This window comes from Ammospiza caudacuta, chromosome 9, assembly GCF_027887145.1.
Source record: "Ammospiza caudacuta isolate bAmmCau1 chromosome 9, bAmmCau1.pri, whole genome shotgun sequence".
Lineage (NCBI taxonomy): Eukaryota > Metazoa > Chordata > Aves > Passeriformes > Passerellidae > Ammospiza > Ammospiza caudacuta.
Genome location: NC_080601.1, coordinates 19,563,297 through 19,584,105, shown reverse-complemented (window position 1 = coordinate 19,584,105; position 20,809 = coordinate 19,563,297). Strand labels below are relative to the sequence as shown.

At 42.1% G+C, this 20,809-nt stretch overlaps 2 protein-coding genes across 2 annotated transcripts in view; both read left to right on the top strand.

Moving 5' to 3' along the window:
• The window catches only part of PIK3AP1 (phosphoinositide-3-kinase adaptor protein 1), a 36,793-nt gene extending 26,659 nt beyond the window's left edge, over positions 1 to 10,134 (top strand). Inside the window, exons 9-17 of the mRNA XM_058810931.1 lie at positions 41 to 136; positions 650 to 829; positions 1,602 to 1,664; positions 2,300 to 2,505; positions 4,061 to 4,133; positions 4,465 to 4,620; positions 6,359 to 6,429; positions 6,612 to 6,721; positions 7,110 to 10,134. Coding sequence (XP_058666914.1) covers positions 41 to 136; positions 650 to 829; positions 1,602 to 1,664; positions 2,300 to 2,505; positions 4,061 to 4,133; positions 4,465 to 4,620; positions 6,359 to 6,429; positions 6,612 to 6,721; positions 7,110 to 7,164 — 1,010 coding nt within the window. The 3' untranslated portion in view covers positions 7,165 to 10,134. The remainder of the gene's footprint in view (positions 1 to 40; positions 137 to 649; positions 830 to 1,601; positions 1,665 to 2,299; positions 2,506 to 4,060; positions 4,134 to 4,464; positions 4,621 to 6,358; positions 6,430 to 6,611; positions 6,722 to 7,109) is intronic.
• Positions 10,135 to 11,762: 1,628 nt separating this feature from the next.
• TM9SF3 (transmembrane 9 superfamily member 3) overlaps positions 11,763 to 20,809 on the top strand; it is a 42,442-nt gene continuing 33,395 nt past the window's right edge. Inside the window, exons 1-2 of the mRNA XM_058810932.1 lie at positions 11,763 to 11,907; positions 19,842 to 20,037. Coding sequence (XP_058666915.1) covers positions 11,830 to 11,907; positions 19,842 to 20,037 — 274 coding nt within the window. The 5' untranslated portion in view covers positions 11,763 to 11,829. The remainder of the gene's footprint in view (positions 11,908 to 19,841; positions 20,038 to 20,809) is intronic.

The window sequence follows — 20,809 nt, the reverse complement described above, 5'->3', positions numbered from 1 at the left end:
TGACAGGTTCATTTTTCTGGGTTGTTTTTTTTTTTCTCAGATGTAGAGATGCTTCAGTCCAAACCAGACACTCCAGTTGCTGGAGATGAAGTTTCTATAACTACAAAGGACTCAATGCTCCGCAAGTTTTTAGAAGGTGAGACCTATTTTGAGGGAAGGATGGCAGTAGCACAGTTAAAGCAATTAAACAGAACCAGAGAGTTCTTAATGATCTCTTAGGGATAGAAGATAGCCCACGTAGTTAGCTTTTTTCAGACAAAGGACTAATTCTCTTTAGTACTTTGTAGACCATCACACAGCTTTTGGAAACCATTGATCTGTTTGATTTGTTCACTATTAAAGTACGTTAATTAACTGAAATTAATTAAACTAGCTATTGTTCAAATTCTTAAGGAGAGTTAGGAGATTTTTCACTATTTCTCTAAAGAGATGGTACAGGCATAGTGGCAGTTACATGCTACTAGAGTTTAATGACTTTATCAAGTCCTGTCATAAAGGTCTTTGGTACATCTAAGGCACTGCAAAACTGGGCGGTTTTGGCTGTGAAATGACCAGCTTGGTAAGAATGTGGTACATAATGCATCTGGAGGGAACCAGTGCTCAGTGAAGTGGCCAGATTATTATTCTTACAAACTCTGCTTCATTGTAGGTGGTAGCACGGATGTGCCAGATTCTGAGGAAGGAGGTCATGAGCAGTATGGTGAAGACGTGTATTACTCAGTGGAACAAGACCCTTTTCCACAGGAAATGGCTAACAGACCTCCAGTTCCTGTTCCAAGACCAGAATCTAGCTCTCCACAGCCAGACAATGAACTGTACATCTCCAAAAGTAAGTTGGTTATCAGTGGAAATGTAGACCAGTAAACTGTAGGATACAATTGACATGGGCTCCAGTTGCCAAATAAATGCCAGAATCACTGGATTATTTGACTCTGGAGTCAAGTTACCTTTGGGATCCAATTTCATATCTGTTTTTTCATCTTTTGCCTACTCTGAAAATGTGGGGATGTTATATCCCAAGATCTTGGCCTAAGCTTGCTCTTCCTGAAAGCAGTAGCATGACAGATTAACCCCAAATGGTATAAACAAGTCCAACTAAGTAGGAAAGATCCTGACATAAGGACACAATCGAGCTAATAAATTGAGACATTGCTGATCTGTAATGCTATCATTGATTCAACTGCATCTGTCTAGGACATGATTTTATACCTCAGTATCTCCCTCTGAGGTGGGGTTTTATTGAAATTGAAGATTGTTCCTCCTAGTTCATTAGGCAGCTTTGTTCATGATATATGACCAAGCTTTCCATTCTAACAAGAACCACAATGACATGTGAGAGAGTAATTTCTGTGACTTCTTCCCACTGTGACAGAGCTAAGGAGAAATCATGTCCAGATTTCTCTTAGAGGTGTCTGAGCTAAATTCTTTGAGGTCAATAGAAAGGAAATTCTGCTGTACAAATCTTTATTTTCTTCAATGGCCTGAGAAGGGTAACAGAAGCTGTAAGGCAGCGCAGAATTGTGTATGCTTGCCATATTCATCCTTGCTATTTCTGTCTTCATGAGATGCATTTCAGTATCTAAAGAATGTTTCTTTTGCAGTTTTTGCACAGAAGGCTCAAAGACCTGAGAATCTTTATGTCCCTAGAGGAAGGGTTAAGAAAGGTAAGGCAGAAGTTCACCCTGAAAATCCTTTCAGTAATCCAAAAGCAGATCTGTTATAGTAGCTTCATTTGTGTGAAATATGACAGAATAGACTGTTTTGCAAAGCTCTGGGGATAACAGTCCTCTATGAATGACCCAATCTTTTTGACCATTTGTGACACTGGAAACTTTTATGAGTGCAGAGTGTGAGGGGAGCACATCTCATGTCTGGGGAGCTCTTCTTTATGTTACAAATGAGTTTTCAGTTTCTGGGCTTAAACTACATAGATTACCTAGATAGAATCTAGCTTTGTGACTGCTAAGGTAAAAGCACTGTTCTGTGAATTGCTGAAGAAGCAGGTGCTTTAAGGAATATGTTTTGTGCTCTTTACCTAAATTACATTTTTAAGAGCAGAGCTTATCCCTGGGATATATTTGTGTACAATGTTACCCCTCAGCTGGGCTTTTAGACCTGACAATTAGTAGGATGGCCTAAGAAGAAAACACTTAGGAAACATTCAGTCTGTAGTACTTTTTTTTCCTTTTTTTTTTTTTTTTTAATGTCTGCTGGATCAAGGGTACTTGCTCTCTTTGTATTCAGCGAGGAAGGTAGATCCACAAGTTTAATAATATTTTTGCTGATGTTCTCTCCTCAGAGACAATAGTCAGGCCTGTAAGGGACCTGTCTCAATCAAGTATATATGATCCATTTGCTGGAATGAAAACCCCAGGTCAGCGGCAGCTGATTACATTACAGGAGCAAGTGAAAATGGGCATCCTCACTGTGGATGAAGCTGTACTTCATTTTAAGGAGTGGCAACTGAACCAGAAAAAGAGATCAGAATCATTCCGCTTCCAGCAGGTACAGACTTATGCTACTGTTTAGGAAATAGATCTGTCTCTCTAGGTATATATCACAAGCTTCTCAGCGTGGGTACATTTTTTTCCTGGTTGGAGCAGGAAGACTGCTAACACAGTCCCCCCCAGCTAGCAGAGTTCTCTCCTGCCATGGGAAGGCTGTTCCCAGTAAGCAGCAAGCAGTTTTACAGATCTGTTTGTCTTGCAGTAATAGCATCAGTTTTTGATGATCTGTATATACAAGGAATTGGATCAAATCCAGTTGGCTAAATCACCTTTCTAGGGGTCACCTAGAGCCTACCTGCTGGCAGGGGACTTCTGTGATGAACATTTAACTTGTTGGCTCTCATCCATTTGAGATCAGTGAAGACTCTGTGTCCCAGATGATGTATTGGCTGTAAAGCCCTAGCTGGTAGATGATCTGATTTCTCCAACTGTTGATGGCTACAGGACTGTTCTTTGCAGCTGGGCAAGGTCTAGCAATAGTCATTAGTAAAAGCAGAGTGTTTGGGTGTCTTAACAGAAAGAGGGAGTCAGTTGGCAGCAGTGACATAATGACTGGTGGAACTATCAGTTGTAGTTTAAAATTTTCATTCTCAAGTTAGAGTTTGGCTCCCTCTTTAAAACCAGTGCCTGCTTCTTTTGGAGCCTTTTGTTCATGCTGTGGCAGTCTAGTCTCCAGTGGGTGACATTTTGCTGACAACTTCCAAAACAGGCAAAGCTTTTCTCCTCCTGGAAAGGTCCTCTCTACCCAGAAACAGTCCCTTCTTTTCCCAGAGAAGAACACAGTGCTACTTGAGTAAATTGATGTTGAAGAGATGAAGTGGATGCTCTGTGCCCCATGCCATGAGCAGCTTTCAAAGTCTCTGCTCTGAATTTTGCTTCATGGTACAGCAGTTCCTTCCTCTGCTTTTCAGGGGTTTCCTCCTCTCAGATCTGTACATATTTCCCTGCTGAAAAAAGTTGTCTTTTTTCCCCCCCTACCTTTTTGTACTGTAAGGTGTAATATGCTGCCACATAATGGTGAAGAGTCTTTTCTCCCAGCTACATTTCTTCATTGGGGATATCCTAAATTCTGAGTTGTACCTCACACTGTGGGATGCATGGCAGCCCTTTCTGTCCCCGCAGTCAGAATAATCTGTTCATTGGTACAGAAAGAACAATGCAGTTACTTGGTTGTGGGTCATTTTTCTGTGCCAGTGTCACACTGCAAACAGAAAATACAGAGTTCTAAATCAAATTTGCTGCTTATGTGCAGCTGCCCATATGTGAACTTGACCTTAACATACATAATGAACATCAGAAAATAAACTTGGCTTCTGAAAGGCACACATGGGTTTCTGAAAGGAATAGATTAAAACCTGTTGACATGGTTTGGACTTCAGCCAGGTCTAGCAAGCTTTGTTACAGCTTGACTGCAAAGCAAGTTTAGCTAAAATATAATGACTTTATATATAAACTTTAGCAAAGTTAGCAAAAATATAATACTGGTTTTGTCAGAAAGCTGCTCATCTTTCTTTATCCAAAGTCCTGAAAAGAATATCTTGTGATGATTTTAGGAAAATCTGAAACGTCTACGAGACAGCATAACCAGGAGGCAAATGGAGAAGCAAAAAAGAGACAAAAGTGCAGGTAACAGTCTTTGATTCTGGTAATTCTCTGGCAATGAAGCAGCTAACCATATTAACAAGCTCTTCAGGCAGGTGTGTCCATGTGTATTGAGGTTCTGTGATATTTAATATGCACATCCATGTGCCAGTTGACAAAAACTTAAGGAAACTGCTTTGTTCATTTTCACTGCCAAGAAAAGGATGTCCCCATCTGTGGAGTGCATCTTGATTCATTCATACACAGTTTTGATTGTCCTTATGCAATGGTGTTTAACTCTGTCCTTAAGTGCAAAACTGTCTCTTGGAGGCTGTAATTGCATAGATCTTTCTGAGCTGTTCATTTTCCCTTCCAGATTTGGAAATTACAGTACCCATTCGACATTCTCGTAATACTTTGGGGAAACCAGAATGTGGAATATATGAATACACACCCAGGAAAAACCTTTTTCCACCAAAAAGGGAGTTAAAACGAGGAGACTGGAAAACAGAAAGCACATCCAGCACAACAAGTAAGCAACCTATGAGCATCACTGTCCCTACAGGAGAGCTGGATGGAACACACTTCCCAAGCCTTACCCTGGGGTCAACCCAGGGGACAGGACTTCTGTTCCTGAATCCCAGCACTGACAATGCCACTCCAAACCTTGCAGCCTCAGGCCAGCTGTTCTCAAAACTGTAGAAGCAATTCCAGGTGTGCATCAAGTGGTTTGGGCATCTTCTGTCTGCATCTCTGCAGGAGGAGAACCTGAAAGCTGAGCAAAAGATTCTCTTGAGCCCTTCTCAGAGAAGGCATGCCACCTGTTTTCAGTTCGTAAAAGTAGATGGCAGCTGCTGCCTTATTGGAAAGGATGCTCCCATGCTGTGACTGCCAGCAGGCTGTGTGCTCTTCTGGCCTGAAGGGCTGAAAGCCAGTCTCTATACGTTGTTTCTTCAATTGTTTTACATAAAGGACAGCATTTTTCATTGGTAACTGTGAGACCTCTTGAGTGGTTAGGCAGTCTGCACATTTTTATTATCTTTGCTTTTCATTACATTTAATTTGTGCAAATTAAATCCCTGTGTTCTTACTCTTACTGCAGACTGAACAATTCTTGCAGAAATCATTTAGGACCAGTTGGGTCCTTTGAAAGGAAACCTCACTTCCTGTTAGGTTACAACCTTTGTGACTCTTGGCAAGGTGCAGCTGGCATTCATCCAGAACAGGTGCCAGAGGCAGCTGGCTGAGCCAGTAACTTGCTTACAAGCACATGTGAGAGAAGCACTAACAAGTCTGCAGAGCTTGCTCTATGTAGCCTGGTGTTCTTTCTCACAGGGTGATGCTGAGAATGGACCCTAGCACAGGATTTAGCACTCTAAAGTGCTGCTGTTTGTACCAGCTGATGAGACTTACCAAAGCTAGCAGGGAGGGACTGCATCTTAGGAGAAAACCTCTCTAGCCACCATTTCAGTGTACAGGTTTCAGAATAGTAGTATCCCCATATTTCACAGCCCTATAGAATGTTATCTATTTAGTACTGAAACCAGCCATAGCAGTATAGGGAATGTTTGTGAGTTCCTGTCACCTTTGGAATTGGCATGACTGATTGAAAAAAAAATCCCTACTCTGAGTCCATGACATTTAATGGGTTTGCATAGATGGGTGCTGAAGGTTGTTTGAACAAACTTGTTTTTAGCTTGGAAATAGACTAGGAAACATTTCTGTGGTGATGGAGGATTGTTTTAAGAGGGGATAGTAAACAGTTATTTATTTGGAACAATAACTTCTTAAGCAGTCACTCCAGGAATGAATATGTGACAGTGCTGAAAGTCATCTATCTTCATGTAGTTGTTAAAGATATGGGGACTGATAATTTAAATGTATGTAAGTGTTGGGTGTGTAACCCTTGTGAAAATATTTGCCTGACTTCCAGATGATATTAGCATTAGATCTTTTCATATTACATGATATGACAGATATAAAGAATAGATTGTGGTTGTGAGTATTTGACCAGAAGACTGGATAAAGATAAGGCAGAAATCATCTAAAAAGAAAGCATAATTGAATTGCTTGGGCCTGTGGTTTGTGTTGTATGAAATGCTGGTTTTGGATCCCAAATATATGAAAAAACCAGTGAAAATAAATTAATCTAAACAAGCGTTAATTATATTTGCAAGAATTAAGTATGAGGTTAGAAAGAGCCCCGAGTTAGGAATTTGCAGTTAAATGCCCAGGGTTTGTTAATCAGTTTTTTCTCTTGCTTCCTCCAGGTAGTGCAAGTAACCGCTCCAGCACTCGGAGTATACTGAGTGTCAGCAGTGGGATGGAAGGGGACACTGAGGTAAGCTCTCACCTCTGCTATGTACTGCTCTGCTGTCCTTAAGTACACACCTTTGTTTTCATGCTGAAAAAAGATCTCAGAGCTGGCATTGCATTTAGAGAAATGCCAAAATGTAGCCACTTTTGTGAGGATACCAAGAACCAGATTCTGCTGTTCTGTAAACACTTCTCTTCATTTTGTAGGACAGTGAAGTCCCAGAAACAGCAAGGAGTCGCAGCCCAGTTCCTCACCAAGCAGAGAGGCTTCCTTTCCCAGAAAGGCCTCCCAGAGTGCCTCCTCGAGGTGCAAGCAGGTAAAACTAAAATGCTGCTCAAAATGTGTGTTTTCAGTTAATCCTTATGGAAGCCTTGGACAGAAAGCAAGGCAGTTAGCAAAGGCAGCAAGTATGTTTTTGAGAAAGCTACCAAACTCTCAAAGTTTTACTCCAACGAACCATTTTAGCATCTCTTTCCAGTAATAGTAGAATTACTGCAACTAAAGAACAGAAGAAATGGCTTGGACAGGAACAATGCTCTGGCAGCTTGGCATCTGCTCTGTTGCTCAATCAGCCTGTTTTTGTTCTTGTATGACTACTGATTGTACACTATGCTTACATATGATTTTATTGCATGCAATGTGTTGTTCCAGAGCTCTATTTTCTACTACTTTTTCATACATTTTAATTATCTGTCTTTTTATAGGCCTGTGAGCTGTGAAGGCTTTTATCCTCCACCTGTGCCCCCAAGAGGTCGCTGAATCTCTCAACATCTGTGGAATATGAGATTTTTTTTGTTTATACATGTGTTTGTACAGACTTTTTTGGGCTGCGTTAAATTATTTATAACTGGGACCCAAATGATTTCATCCCCTTCATCCTCCCCTGAAGCTCTGGTGACTTTTCCCATGATTTTCACTGGGACCTTTTGGCATTTTATAACTTTTTTTTTAGTTGGAAGAATTTTGGTGCTTTGGGGCTTCAAGAAAAGGTATCATCATTGGGAAGAACATTGATGTGTGTCTTGGGAGCCCTGCATCAACATGAAGATCCCATCTGATCAAGAAAGCACGTGTCCTTTTAGGAACTAAATCCTGAAAAGCATTGTTATCAAACCTCTCAATACAGTCTATCAGGGCTTGACTGGAAAACATGCTTAAAAAGTAAAGAAAATAAGATGTTTGAAAAATGCTCATTACAGCAGGAGCAGATGAATGTACTACTGCTTAGCATAACGTTTTTTATACAATTATACTGACCTTTCAGAAGGTGTAGCATCCCCCTTTAGCAATCATTAAACCATGGAGGGGATGAGAAATTTTCTTCAAGAATGTATTTTGCACACAGCCTAGAAAATGCCTTTCCTTTTCCTGTTCACTTCCTGAGGAAGACAGACAAGGTGTTGTGTGTCCTGTATTTACCATGAAAATTCCCAAGACAGCTGGTAAGGCACCTTCTGTATCACAAACCAACTGGACTTAAGTTTTTTCATGCAAGTTGCAGATATGGTGTTAAAAGATCACATGACTGAGCTCTCAAATTAGAGAAGGCCTTTGTGGCAGTGCTGTGCTCTGTGTCTTTCACGTGTGGTCATTGCAGCAATATTAAGGCATTCCACTAAATACTCTGGCACAGTAGTGAGTCCCCAGTTATCAGGGCACACCCCTCACAAATACCAGCCATATTTTAGCTGGCTGCAGAGGGAACAGACAGCCTGGGAGCTGGACTCTGCTTGCTCTACTGTCCCTTTCTACCAATGTGAACCTGCAGCAGCTACGTCCAGCCTTTTTTCTGCTGGAGGGCTTACAAACTTAAGGAGACTTCCTGGTTTGGCTCTCTTCCAGACCTTGAAATTGTCTGTGCATATCCCAACCCTTGGGGGACAATTGAGGGCTCTGGTTGTCCGTGAGTGACACTGCTGGAAATCTGCAATGATAACATTCAGGGTAGAGAATTAAGCATCATTACATACTTGGTTTTCAGGGATGAAAGAGGGGGGAATGACTTGAAAAACAGACATACATCTGTATTAGGTGATCCCTCAGGTAGAGGCAGGACATGTAGAGCTTCTGTCTGATCATGTCAGCTCCCCTGCATCAGCAGGAGAGCAGGTGACAGAGTTGCAGTTCCTTTCTCTTGCAGGGTGGCAAACTCAATGTGTGAAGCTGCAGAAGTGACAACCACTGTGACTTGACCAGCACTGATTGAAGGCAGAGGAGCCCCTGCTCCTTTCAGGGATATAGACATATGCTAAATATCATCAATGCATTAGACTTATAGGATTTGGGTGACTCCAAATGCAGTTCATAAATCCTCTTCTTTTGATGGCAAAGGGATGCAGTTGCTGTGCTGCATACACAGCACAACAGATAAAGAGGTGTCACAGATAAAGAGGTGTCCTTTCTGTTTTGTTGTTTTTTTTTTTTTTTTTTAAAGGAACCTCAGTGTTGTCTCCAGTGACTGCCACTGTAGACTTTCAGTGAGTTTGCTTTCCTTCACTGTAGCGAGGGGAACGGTGAGGTAAGAGCAGCCCTCCTGTGCTCTTCTTGGACTGAAACAAGGTTTCCATCTCTATTAGCTCAAATTGGAAGGAGGGAAGGAGGTTTTGGTGCTGAAATGGGGAAAACAGTAGCAAGGATAAGAAGTAGTTAGGGACAGAAGATAAACAGGTTGTCTTCAGCTGTCACATGCTTTGGTTTGCATACGGCTCCCTGGTTTTACTCAAAAATTCCCTATCTTGGTGCTGACTGCAGCTGTGCCCCAGACTTTGGAGCTGTGATGTGGTAAGATGAATTTGTCTGCTTTCACATCTGCCAGGTACAACATAAAGTAGAATTGTAGGATGTGGGTAAAACTGTAGTAAGGCAGGAAAGGAAGAGCAAATTATATGTGTGTCATGCAGATTTTCTTTCAGCATTGTTGGACTGAAGCAGCCCTGGGATCTGTCTTTCCAAGCTTATTTTTAATTCTGCATCCCCTCCATGTTATAGCCAGATGTCCTCTATGGGAGGGATTTATCTGAGCATTTGACTAATACCATGACTGTGAACTGGATATTTCTTGCTTGTGCTGTGCAGACATGGTTATATCTGAATTACTGAAAGTAGCTCATAAGTAGCCTTTCAGTCCCTCTCCCATTTGAAGCTGAGATATTTCATTACTCTGGCCTGACCCATCACCTAAAGCCAAGTCTTGGTGGTGCTCTGGGAGAGGTGAGCCATGCTATAAGTGCATTCTGTTCAGGCCCCTTCTGCACTCCTCAGGGGAGAGAAACTGAAGATGCAGCTGTGGTTTCAGGCATTCCTCTCTCACTGCTGCTGGGTTAGTGAGGGATCTCAGTAACCAACAATCACTGCAAGACTCTCACCCTATTGAGGAAAAAAGGAGCAGCACTAAGCTGGCTTTACTGTTGGATGCAGGTAAACAATTGGATGCAGTCATGTCTTTCAAGCCTCTTACAGGCCAACAGCAATGCACCTGCTTAGCCACCAACGTGTGTGTTCCACACACGTTGGATTCATCTAGTTGCTTTCAGCCTCTTACATTTCACTGTATGCAGTCCCTGTATCTGTCTTTTGTGCTGGTGAGCATGTTGTGTGTGTTAATTCCACCCAGGATGAGAAATGCACTGAAACTGAAGGTCAGAAGAGACCAGAGAAGAAACAGTGTGCATGCAGATTGCTGGTTATTTAAGAATATGCTTTGGAGGGAAAGTGGAAAGGGAAATATGAAGTGTTTCTGATGCATATTAGAGTTCAAGGACTGAATAGATAATAAAATTGCTTGTAAAAACTTAAGTGGCCTGGCCAATTGTGGGGGCATCAACCAATCCACCAAAGTCAGGTGCCAGCTGGCAGGCCTGGGGACAGTGTCTGTTCTTTGTACAGCATGCCTTGCAAACCCTGCTGCAGCAGATGGCTCTGGTTGGCCATGGTGCTGACTGAGAGACTTAAGTACTGAAAAAACTGAAGATGCTGAAGCCTCCTCTCTCTGTCTCCCGAGGGTAAGCTACTCTATTTTGGACTGAGATGCAATGACTAGAAAGAAACATATGGTGTTATCAAAACTGTCTAGGATTTTTTTTTTTTTACTCTCTATGTGTGTGTGTAATACAAGCATGGCTTTTGCATGGGTTTTGGCAAGTGTCTCTACAGCGACCTCACTTCTACTGAAACAGTTGCATGCACTATCTCCTGCATCTCTGGAAAGGGCTTCAGATAAATACACCTTTGAAATATGTGCAGGGAAGGTAGACTGAATGTGTGAAACCACAAGAGGAAAAGCTTTTAGCATAGGTATGATGGTAACAGGGAAATCTGCTTTCTGCATCATTTCTGCAAAGCAAGGATGACATGTAACAGCACAGAGTTCCTGCCTTCTGCTCGTATCATTTATTGTCTGTCTGCTTATTTGTTGGCTCTCTTTATTTGAGAAGATGGCATACCCCCCCCTTTTTTTTTGAGATAATATGTAAGATAACTTTTGAAATTTTTTACTGTAATTAATTTTAAAGTTGTCTGATGAATCAGTGTTCAATGACATGAGCTTTTTGCATTGAGGGCTTTGTTTGGCTTGGTGTTTCTTACTGTGGACTTGTAGTTTGAGGTAGGTTTGTGGGTTTCATCTTGCACTGACAGAAACCTTACTCTGAACAAGATCCAGGTGTGGCTCTGCTGCCTCAGCGCCTGCCCTGGGCCCTGCGGCTCCGTGTGCTGCTGGTGCGAGGGCTGTAGAGAATGGAGCTGTGGATTTTACTGCTGAGCTTCGAAAAGACCTCTGAGAGCGTCGAGTCCAACCTCGGCCTGAACATCACTGTATCTACTTGACCATGTCCGATCCTTCCTTAAACATCCAACACCCCCAGGCCAGGTGGCTCCACCACCTCCCTCGGCAGCCCCTTCCAATATCTGCTCAGGCATTCCGTGCAGAAATTGCGCCTGGTGTCTGAGCTTGGGGCCCTTTCCCTTGTCCTGTCACTGGCTCCGCGGGAGAAGAGACGGACCCCGCCTCGCTGGAGCCGGCTTTCAGGCACTCGCAGAGAGTGATAAGGGTCTCCCCTAAGCCTCCTCCTCTCCAGGCTCAAAAACCGCAGCTCCCTCAGATGCTGCTCCCAACACTTGCGCTCCAGAGGGTTCTTGTCCACTGCCCTGCGTCCCGCCCTTCCCAAAGACCTTTCCATTACTTTATCGATCAAAACGAAATATCAATTACAATTCCATCCCGTAAGAACGGCGCTCCCGCGGGGCGCGGCCGCCCTGCGCCTGCCCGCGCTCCCTGCCGGGATCCGCCCGCCCCGCGGGGCTCCCGTAGCGCCCCCGCGGTTCCGGCGGCCGGGCGGGTGACGTGGCGGGCGGGGCGGAAGTGGCGTCGGCGGCGGGCGCGGGCCGGAGCCGCGGCGGGGCCTGCTGGGGACGCCGAGGCCCGAGATGGCGGCGCCCGGGCTGCTCCTGCTGCTCCTGCCGCTCCTGCCGCTGCGCGCCCGCGCCGACGAGCACGAGCACACGGTGAGGCGGCGCCGGCTTCCCGGGAGCGGAGCTGGGGCCGGGCCCCCGTGGCGCGGCGGCGCGGGGAGCGCGGCTCGGTGGGCGGGAGGGACGGGGAGCCACGGGCCGCGGCCTCGGGGGGAGCGGGCGGCCGCCGCCCCGCGGGGCTCCCGCCGCGCCCGCTGCGCTGCTCGGGCTGTTCGGCCGCGCCGGGCGGAGCCGGGCCCCGCGATCCGGTTCGGCGCTCGGGGCACGCCGGGGCGCTCGGGACAGGGCCGGCGGGTTCTCTGATCCGGTTTGCACATCCTTGTGCGGCCGGGCGGGGTGTCCCACCTTTTCCTGGAGCAGATAAACGGCCCGGCAGGTACCGTGCTTTGTTTGGAGAGCGCTGTTTGCTCTGCCCTCCTCCCGAGAGGATGTTTGCTCTGGCTTCAGAGCTCAGTCCGAGCCGGAGCGGTTCTGACAGCCCTGCGGGACAGGGGCTGACAGCTCCCCTCGGGAAAAGGCAGGATAGCGTGGGAATGGGCTGGGGAGTGAGAGCCGGACCGGGACCCTGCCACGGACCCGCAAGGAAAATGGGTGCAGAAAATACTATTGATCTGAGAGCTCACGCATTGGCATGAGGATAGTTTTTCTCAAGTGCTCGCAATATTATCCAAAAGGAATCTCTAGGAAAAAAATACTAGTGCTTTGTCAGTTTCCGATTTTCCATCAGAGTGTTGTTTCCCCTGGCTTTCCGTGTGAGAGAATGGAGGTTTGTGTGATGAGCTGAGATGTGATTTTGGAACAAGACTTTCCTAGAAATCATCTCTTCTGCAAGTGGAGTGTATTAGAACGTGGCTGTGATTAAACACTGGCTCTCTCTGACTGTCAGGACTTTTTTTGCTCTTGAGCAGCCTGGCTGGTAAATGCTTGCCGAGTTTCTTAACATAGTTTTCTCAAGGTGAGGTTGGTAAAGCTTACCAAGTGTTCTTAATGAAACAGATAAATAGTGTTGATAGCTTTTGTATAAGGGGTCGTTAATTAGTTGCCTCATTCCGTTTATTTTTGAGGACTTTTAAACTGATTAGGATTGTGTTTGTTTTTTGAAAGGGAAAGGACTTCATTGGTTCTTCAGTTGATGACAGAAAAGTTAATCTAATATTCAGTACTTTCAAGAAACAGATATTCTTTGAACTAGTTTAGGTGCCAGTTTTCTTGCTGAACATATGCTTTACAGTGAGGCTTCTGCTGAGATGGTTTTCAGCATTGCACTGTGTTTATTTTAAGGGCTGGTTGACTTGAAGGATTATTCATTATTAAATTAATATTGGTAGTCTTCTAGGGGAAAAAAAATAAAGCTGTCACTGAATTTATTTGGGTTTGAGCTCTCTCTTCAGAAGTGATTGTTTTAGATCTTCTGAATGATTACCTGAACAATTACCCATGGAGATCACAAATTCCTTTTGAAGGCTTGTCATTTTTTTCATTTAAACTACTCAACTCTGAGGGATTGTAAGTCTATTTTGGTTCAGTATTCTTGTTCACATAGTGTCCAGTTTATTAACTGGGTAAGTTATGTGATAGGTTAGGAATAGTTGGTGTAGAAAGACAGGTACCTTTTTTTGGAAGGCTATCTCCTTACTTGGGTATTTTGGTATTTTAATCTTGTGTGTGGGAGATTGGAGTGGAAGCATTAATAGCATGAATGAAGCATGGCCAGGGTTTTGTAGTAGTGTACTGATGTTAAGATAAAGAACCTGAAGGAAATATTCCTTAAATACTGCATTTTAATGAATTTCACTTTTAAATATGATTGCAGCTGGGAGATTAATTTTCTTATAATCAAAGTGCTTTACTACATTTTGAAGGCTCTGCTCACTTTTGGAGAAGTGGAAGGGAAATTTAGGATTTGATAATCTCAAACTAAATTTTCACTGACTTAAAGACTCGAGACCTGTTGGTAGGAGTACACATCCTTGTCCTTCCATTTCCTCAGTGTGCAGCTCCCTGGGGGAAGGTGTGCTGGTGCACCCTGACACAGCTGAGCAGGGTGTTGTCAGTGCTCAGCATGTTGGACATACAGAAGTGCTGTCTTAAGCCTTTAAAGCTGCTGTAACATGGAATTGTATGCACTATGTGCTGTAATATGTACTACACGTGTCCTTTATTTTATTTAGTTGTGGGCTTCTAAGCAAATACTATAAAAGGTAATTATGAGAGGACTCTGCATGAAACTCTAGGTCTGTGCTATTGTTTCTGGATATGTTAGGTATGGATAGTGTCATTGAATCAACAGCTTATATCCTTTATCTTAAATTTCAGTTAGTCTTTAGAAATCACATTTACTTTTCTTTGGAGGAAGAATAGTTTAAATACAACTATAAGATAAAGACATGGTTATTTAAAATGAGTAGTAAGTGAAGAGAAATTTTTGCCACAGTACTTAAAATCTCCATTGTCTAAAGACAGTACAGCAGCATAACTTCAGACCATGACAGAACAGTTTATCAGGAACTAACTGAAAACTTGTCTGGTGATTCTTTAACTTATTTTCATGCTTCAGAGCATGTAATGTACTTGCTCACTGCCTGTATTATAACAATTGCAACATTTTTTGACAATTGTCCTTTTATTTGTGGAAGTGATAGTATCAATGGGGTGCTGGTGGCCTTATCACAATGTACACTGATCCTGCAGAAACAGGGCTGGGGGCTCCTGCCTGCCCTTTGATTTCGCATCTTCTGTTGCTAGACTTGTTGAAATTGATGATGTAATAGACAAACCATAAAACATTCTGAAATATCCTGTGGTTTTTGTTGCAGGAGAATGGTCTAGAGAGTAGGTAGCATTTTAATGTTGCTTCAGTTTAATTATCTGTGCTCTGTAAGAATGGAAATACATGAAAAACATTGAAAATAAACAAAACCCAGCCTACATTACATAGCAAAATTCCTAATTTAATATGGTTGAGAAAAGCGTTTTTGCTTGATTTATACCCTGATCAAATACGTTAAAACCCTGAGAATGTAAGGCTTATTTAAAATTAGTATGTAAAATTAGGAACTTTGTATAGTATCTGAAAATTGTCTGTTAGAGAAACACTGTGGAAAACATTTCAGTTCATGTAAAATACTTATTTGCATGTCAAGTTGAGCGCAGATGAGCGGCCTGATTCCTCTTTGAAGTTGTGTTTCCATTTTGAAGAGGTGAAATAAATGTCATGGAAGCAGGACGTGGTGTGCCTGAGCAATCTTGTGCATCGAGGAAGTGTAACAGTAAAAGTACTGCATGTACAGAAGTTCAGCCTGTGCCACTGGTACAGTTCTAGACACATCTTGATGAGGCCTAAAATTCAGAGAGAAATAAAGAAGTGTTACTGGAAATAGCCTGCTTTGTCCAAAGGTGAGCATGAGGCTGAAACCCACAGTTTAATAGGGTGTGGATGTGAGCTGCAAACATTGAGTATTATCACAGTGCTCAATAGATGGGATATCTCTAAGATACTGGGGACTGCAAGCCTGGGATATTACTTGCCAGGTGAGTCTTGCTTGCTGCCTCCTGTATTTCTTATCTTGCTTCTACATCTTTGCTTTGCCAGTAACAAATAATGTTGGTTCTTTTTTTCCCCCTGCAAGATGTGCATTGTGGGGCATGCCATTCCAGACTTCTATTCGAGGAAAGGAGTAAAATCACATACTTTCTGAAAGAAACTGTCTTGATTTGAATTTATTTTGCTGAATCATCACATGAGGTTTGGCAGATGTAAAGCTCTTTTTGGCCCCCCTCACTTTTTTGCAAAATGTTTTCCTGGTTTAAAGAATATCAGCAACAGTCTCATATCTATTTCTGCAACCTTTTGTAACTGACTTCATCTAGCCTTAATTGTTTTTTAGAATAGTCTCTTTTTAGGGTTAGCATGCTAATTTCTACAGTTGAGCAAAGAAAACATAAAGTTGCTTTCCATACCACGAGTGCCGTTGGGTAACAGGAAAGAAAGATGCATGTACTGAAGGCAGTATTGCTATACTTGAATAGTTTCTAAATTGTATAGATCTATGGAAATTGTCTGTATTAAGCCTCAAAGTGGTGCACCCCCCCAGTTTTCCACTAGTTGTATTACACAGAAGATGTGCACTCCTGGCCGTGTCAGACTACACAGGGTTCCTGCCCCTTTAGTGCTCTGCAGGGAGCTAGAGTGGACCCATCAATACAGGCAATGAGGAAGAACTGTGGATGGGTTGGATGTGTTTTTAGCTTGCACAGGCACATCCCTGCAGCCCAGTGCTCTGAACAGGCACTGTGGCCATATTGTGCTGCTTTGGAGCAGATGTCCTCAGCTGTGGTGAGGGTTGTAGTTGATATGTAGTTGCATTTGAGGTGCAGATTGGTTCTCCACCACCTGGTTGGCAATTGCAGAAAGAAGTTTCTGAAGGTTTGTCTCCCTTAGCTTAACAGCTATATGGTAGGTAACTTGTGTCTATTCTGAGACTTTTCAGGCTGCATCTATAAATATATCATTATATATTCCAGATAGCTACAGAAATTACCGAGCTGATATTAAGCATAGTGCAGAAAAATATGTGAAGCTTACAAACATTTTTTTCATAAATTACAGTAAGTGAAACATAAATAAAATTGTGTTCTGTAGCCTTCTCTCACGTGTGGAAGTACTGAACTGTGTGAGTTGTGGCACTGTGACCAAGTTGTTAAATGTTTGTGTCTGTGAATATAATTGGGATCTCTGAGCTATGTGCAGTGTATTATCCCTTCATATGAACCAAAACCAGAAGAGATTGCTGAGATATACCAGAGTACAGATTGCATCTTATTTGTTGACCTTCTTTGCCTTGTCATTTACTATGTTCATCTTGGCTTACTTTATGTTCTCTCTCTCATAGTGGGACCTTTTTGCTGAAAGGTGTGTTATATGTAAGCCTTCTCACAACTTAGCAGCCCTCCTAAAGAGGTGACAGGACAGTATCCTACAAAATACTCTAGTGCTTTGTCTTGCCTAAATAAGTTTTCCTTTGTGTTGGCATTGTTATTTATTGTGGACTTTTTGATATTATGAAGGCCCTAATGAAACAGAACAGAAAAGAAACCAGACAGAAAGCCCACCATCAAACTGCCACATTTGAACTCTTTAATAGCACTGTGTTCTTGCCAACATCTTACCCTAGCACTAGGCTAAGAATGCAAGGATAAGATATGTCAGAGAAATGTATTTAAATGTGAAAGCTCATCCTTATAATTGACAATGAGCAAAACCCAACAGATGGAGAGAGAAGAAAATGTCCTTCCGTTTCTGCTAGGCACCACCCCCAAATTTAAGCTGAAGGTGCTTAAGTTGTTTTACTTACTACAATGCCCTTAATTTGAGGAAGTCACTGGGAGCACCTGGTGGATGGCAGATGGCTGTGCCTAAGGACTGTGTGAGTGAGGTGTACCCTGGGCTGGATGAGGTGTTGTGTTTCTTTGTGTAGCAATCCTGAAAAGATTTATCTGGTGCTGTTCTGGGGTGGTTGTGAGAAAGGAGGAAGTAATAAATGCAGACTGAGTTCTTTGCATCTGTTAGATGTGGCCCCTTTTCTCTCTAGAGTAGGTTGATGGCATCTTGGAGTCATTGTGGGAAAAACATGTAGGCCCTGAAGAGGGGCTAAGCCACATGAGGATAAGAGACAAGCAAAAACCAGACTTGTTATTGCAGATGTTGTAATTACTATTTAGTTACATTGGTAGATCAGAAAACATAGCAAGATTTTGCATATTATGTTCTAAATCTGTTGCTTTCTGCCTCATCTGTCACGAGTTCCAAAAATGTGGAGGTGCCAGCTCAGTATGAAGCATGTCAGAAAGGAACAGCTGAGGAAAGCAGTGGTCAGTGCTTTCTTTATTCAGGCTGTCAGTGATGAACTGACAGACCCAAGGATGTTGTCATATTCTATTACTGAAGGTTAAGCAGAGACATAGGTCAGCTCACGTGTAAGCTATTTGGTGTAAGTAGTGCTAAAGTGGGCTCTTGACAAGTAAAGACCATTTTGAGAAAGGGCTGGAAATATGTTCTGCAGCTGTTAGAGAAAGAAACAGAAGACATGATAGAAATAACAGGCTAGGAAGAGAGATGGACCAGCTTGTGCCGTGCTCTCTTGGCAGGAGCTAGAGGCGGATTCCATGTGCAGACTCCAATGTCTGTTTCTGCAGCTGAGGGGATTGGAACTGGGATTTTGCTTTCTTTCTCTTATCTTTCCCAACTTTGGACAACTATGCTGCACTGGTATGACCTTTCTGATTGCTGACAGAGAGGAGGAATGTCTACTTTCTCATGCTTTCTCTTGTTTACTTTTTATTTGATGCTTCTTTGACATTCTTTAGCTGTCAGAACTGCTCTGAAGTGTGTGCTCTGCAAAGGGGTAAGTTTGTGAAACCAGTAAGTGTTTGGTCTCTGCTGCAGCTCAGAATGAAATTATTAAGATATTTTAAGTTTCTTGTTGGAAATCACTCACACAGGAGGCTGGAATGATCTTTGTACATCTTTGTAAACAAAAAAAGATGAGCCTTTAATTGAGATGGTGTGTTAGTTTAAAGGGATGAAATTATTTTCCGAAGCAAGTTTATTTAAGTCCTTGAGTTTAACTTTTAAACACTTCATCTGGAATTTTTTTTAAAATTTCTGCATTGACTTGTTGGTATGGCTGTGGTTGTTCATAATAAATGGAGTTAAACAACCTTTGTTCATTTGTTAAAAAGGGAGATACAAAACTGTGTTCAGTATTTCAGCTGTGCACTATATAATAGTTACATCTAATTAACATTTTGCTTTCTTTTCTTCTCCAAGGTATTCTGTGTCTGTGTTTTGGTCTTATAACAGTACTTTATACTTCTGTACCTAAAAAAAATTCAAGACCTGTATAGCAATTTGCTTTTATGTGTATATAATTATAAATAAGGTTTTTTCCTGCCTTAGAAGTTACATTGCTGTCCCTGTCCCTCTGATTCTGTTGAAATTATAGGTGAAGTAGTGTTGTGTGTGAGGGACTTTGTGTAGTAATCAGCAAATCTGATACCTCATCCAGATGCATACAGATATAATGCAGATTACTATTTCAGATAATTTAATTTTCCTGGATTTGTCCAGTATTTGAATACTGATAGATTAATGACTTCTAAGTACCTTTTTTTTGTTGTTCAGAAGTAATAAGGGCTTGGAAAAAAATATTGGCTCCTAGACAAGGAATATCTTTTTCTGGCTAACAGTAGCTGTGGGAAGTGAAGAGTAAATGTTCCCAGAGAGAATTTCATGGCAGCCACCAGACTTCTTGCTGTTCTGTTTTTTCACTGTGGGAATGTTGGAAATGCATCAAAATACAGTTCTTCTGTCTGACATTGGCTCTTGACTGCTATAGGTACACAACAGTTTAATTTTAGTGCTTCCTGTGAGGCATTGTGCTCTTCTGGGAATTTTGAATGCAGTTTATACCCTTTCTAAAAAGAAAAGGAGCTGCATTTTAGGAAAATACAAAATACCTGGCAGTGTGGGTAGATTGCCTGACTACTTTGCTAAAGTCTTGTTTAACAAGACATTAATTTGGTGTTTCCTTTATTACAGTTGAGATAAGCAGAGTTTTGCTTTTAACTGATCTGTGTTTTTACAAAATTAGTCAAAGCTTATTTATTTTCAAAACTTCTGCTCGCTGCATCTTCTACATCTTTCTTAAATCCCCCTCGTCTGATACTTCACTGATAGGCCGTAAGAAACTGTATGATCAACTTGGCTTTTTTTTCCCTATGAAAGCAGGCTGAAATTTTATCCTGGAGTCCCTGTGGTGCAAAAGACAAAAATGCTCAGCTGTCTTTAAATGTGGCTGTTGCCTGTGATTGAGCAATTCTGCCCTGCTAGTTGATATGAATAAGAGCTTCTTGAATATTTTTATTCTGCTGAGCTTCTCATCTAACTCAATAACTTTGTTTTTCAGTACCAAGATAAAGAGGAAGTTGTTCTGTGGATGAATACTGTAGGACCCTACCACAATCGCCAAGAAACGTACAAATACTTCTCTCTCCCTTTCTGTGTGGGATCAAAAAAAAGCATTGGCCATTACCATGAAACCCTAGGGGAAGCACTTCAAGGAGTTGAGCTGGAATTTAGTGGGCTTGACATCAAATTTAAAGGTAAGTAATTCAAAGTGCATTTAGTCACTTAAAAAAATACACAAACTCTTCAAACTTGATCTTTTAATGAGAAAAACTGAAATTTTCTTGCTGCTAGCAGCTGAGTGTATTTTGTATGGTTGATTGGTACTACCACTGGCTTTTGAGTTTGCACTTCCATCTATGTGCCCTTGAAGGAAAATGCTTGCAGCAGATATTGCTTCTGAAGTAACTGATATCATTTTACAAAATAAAACTTAACTTTTCTGCATATGAATGTTTGATAATTTCCTGGAATTAATATCCTGGAATTACCAGTTCTGAAGATGTAGTTTTTTCCTGTGATGATGAATACTTGTAGACTTACTGCAATTGCAAAGGAGTAGCAAGGGCTCAGTATGTCAGAGTTGCACCTCAACACAAAGTTGATGATTGTATCCTTCTGATTACTGTCTAGTTTAGAATAACTTCGTAGTGCTGTCCCTAACTCATGCCAGTCAGGCTGGAGCAGGATGAAGCTGGTTTGTTTTTTTTTTTTTTCCCTGTTGTTCCCTGTCCTCACCATCTTTCCATACTATTCCCGAGAAGACATTTAACTTCTTTAGCAAATATATTTCTTGGTGTTAAGGCCTGAGTCTTCTATTGCATAATTTCTCACTGTGTGTCCTTTCAGATGTCTGTAGCTAGTAGTTTCAGAACTTCAAATAGTAATAGATTCTTTTTTGCCTCTTGAATTTTAACATTTATTAATTTAATTCCATTTATGTTTCTGTGTATCTTTTTTTCCAGAACA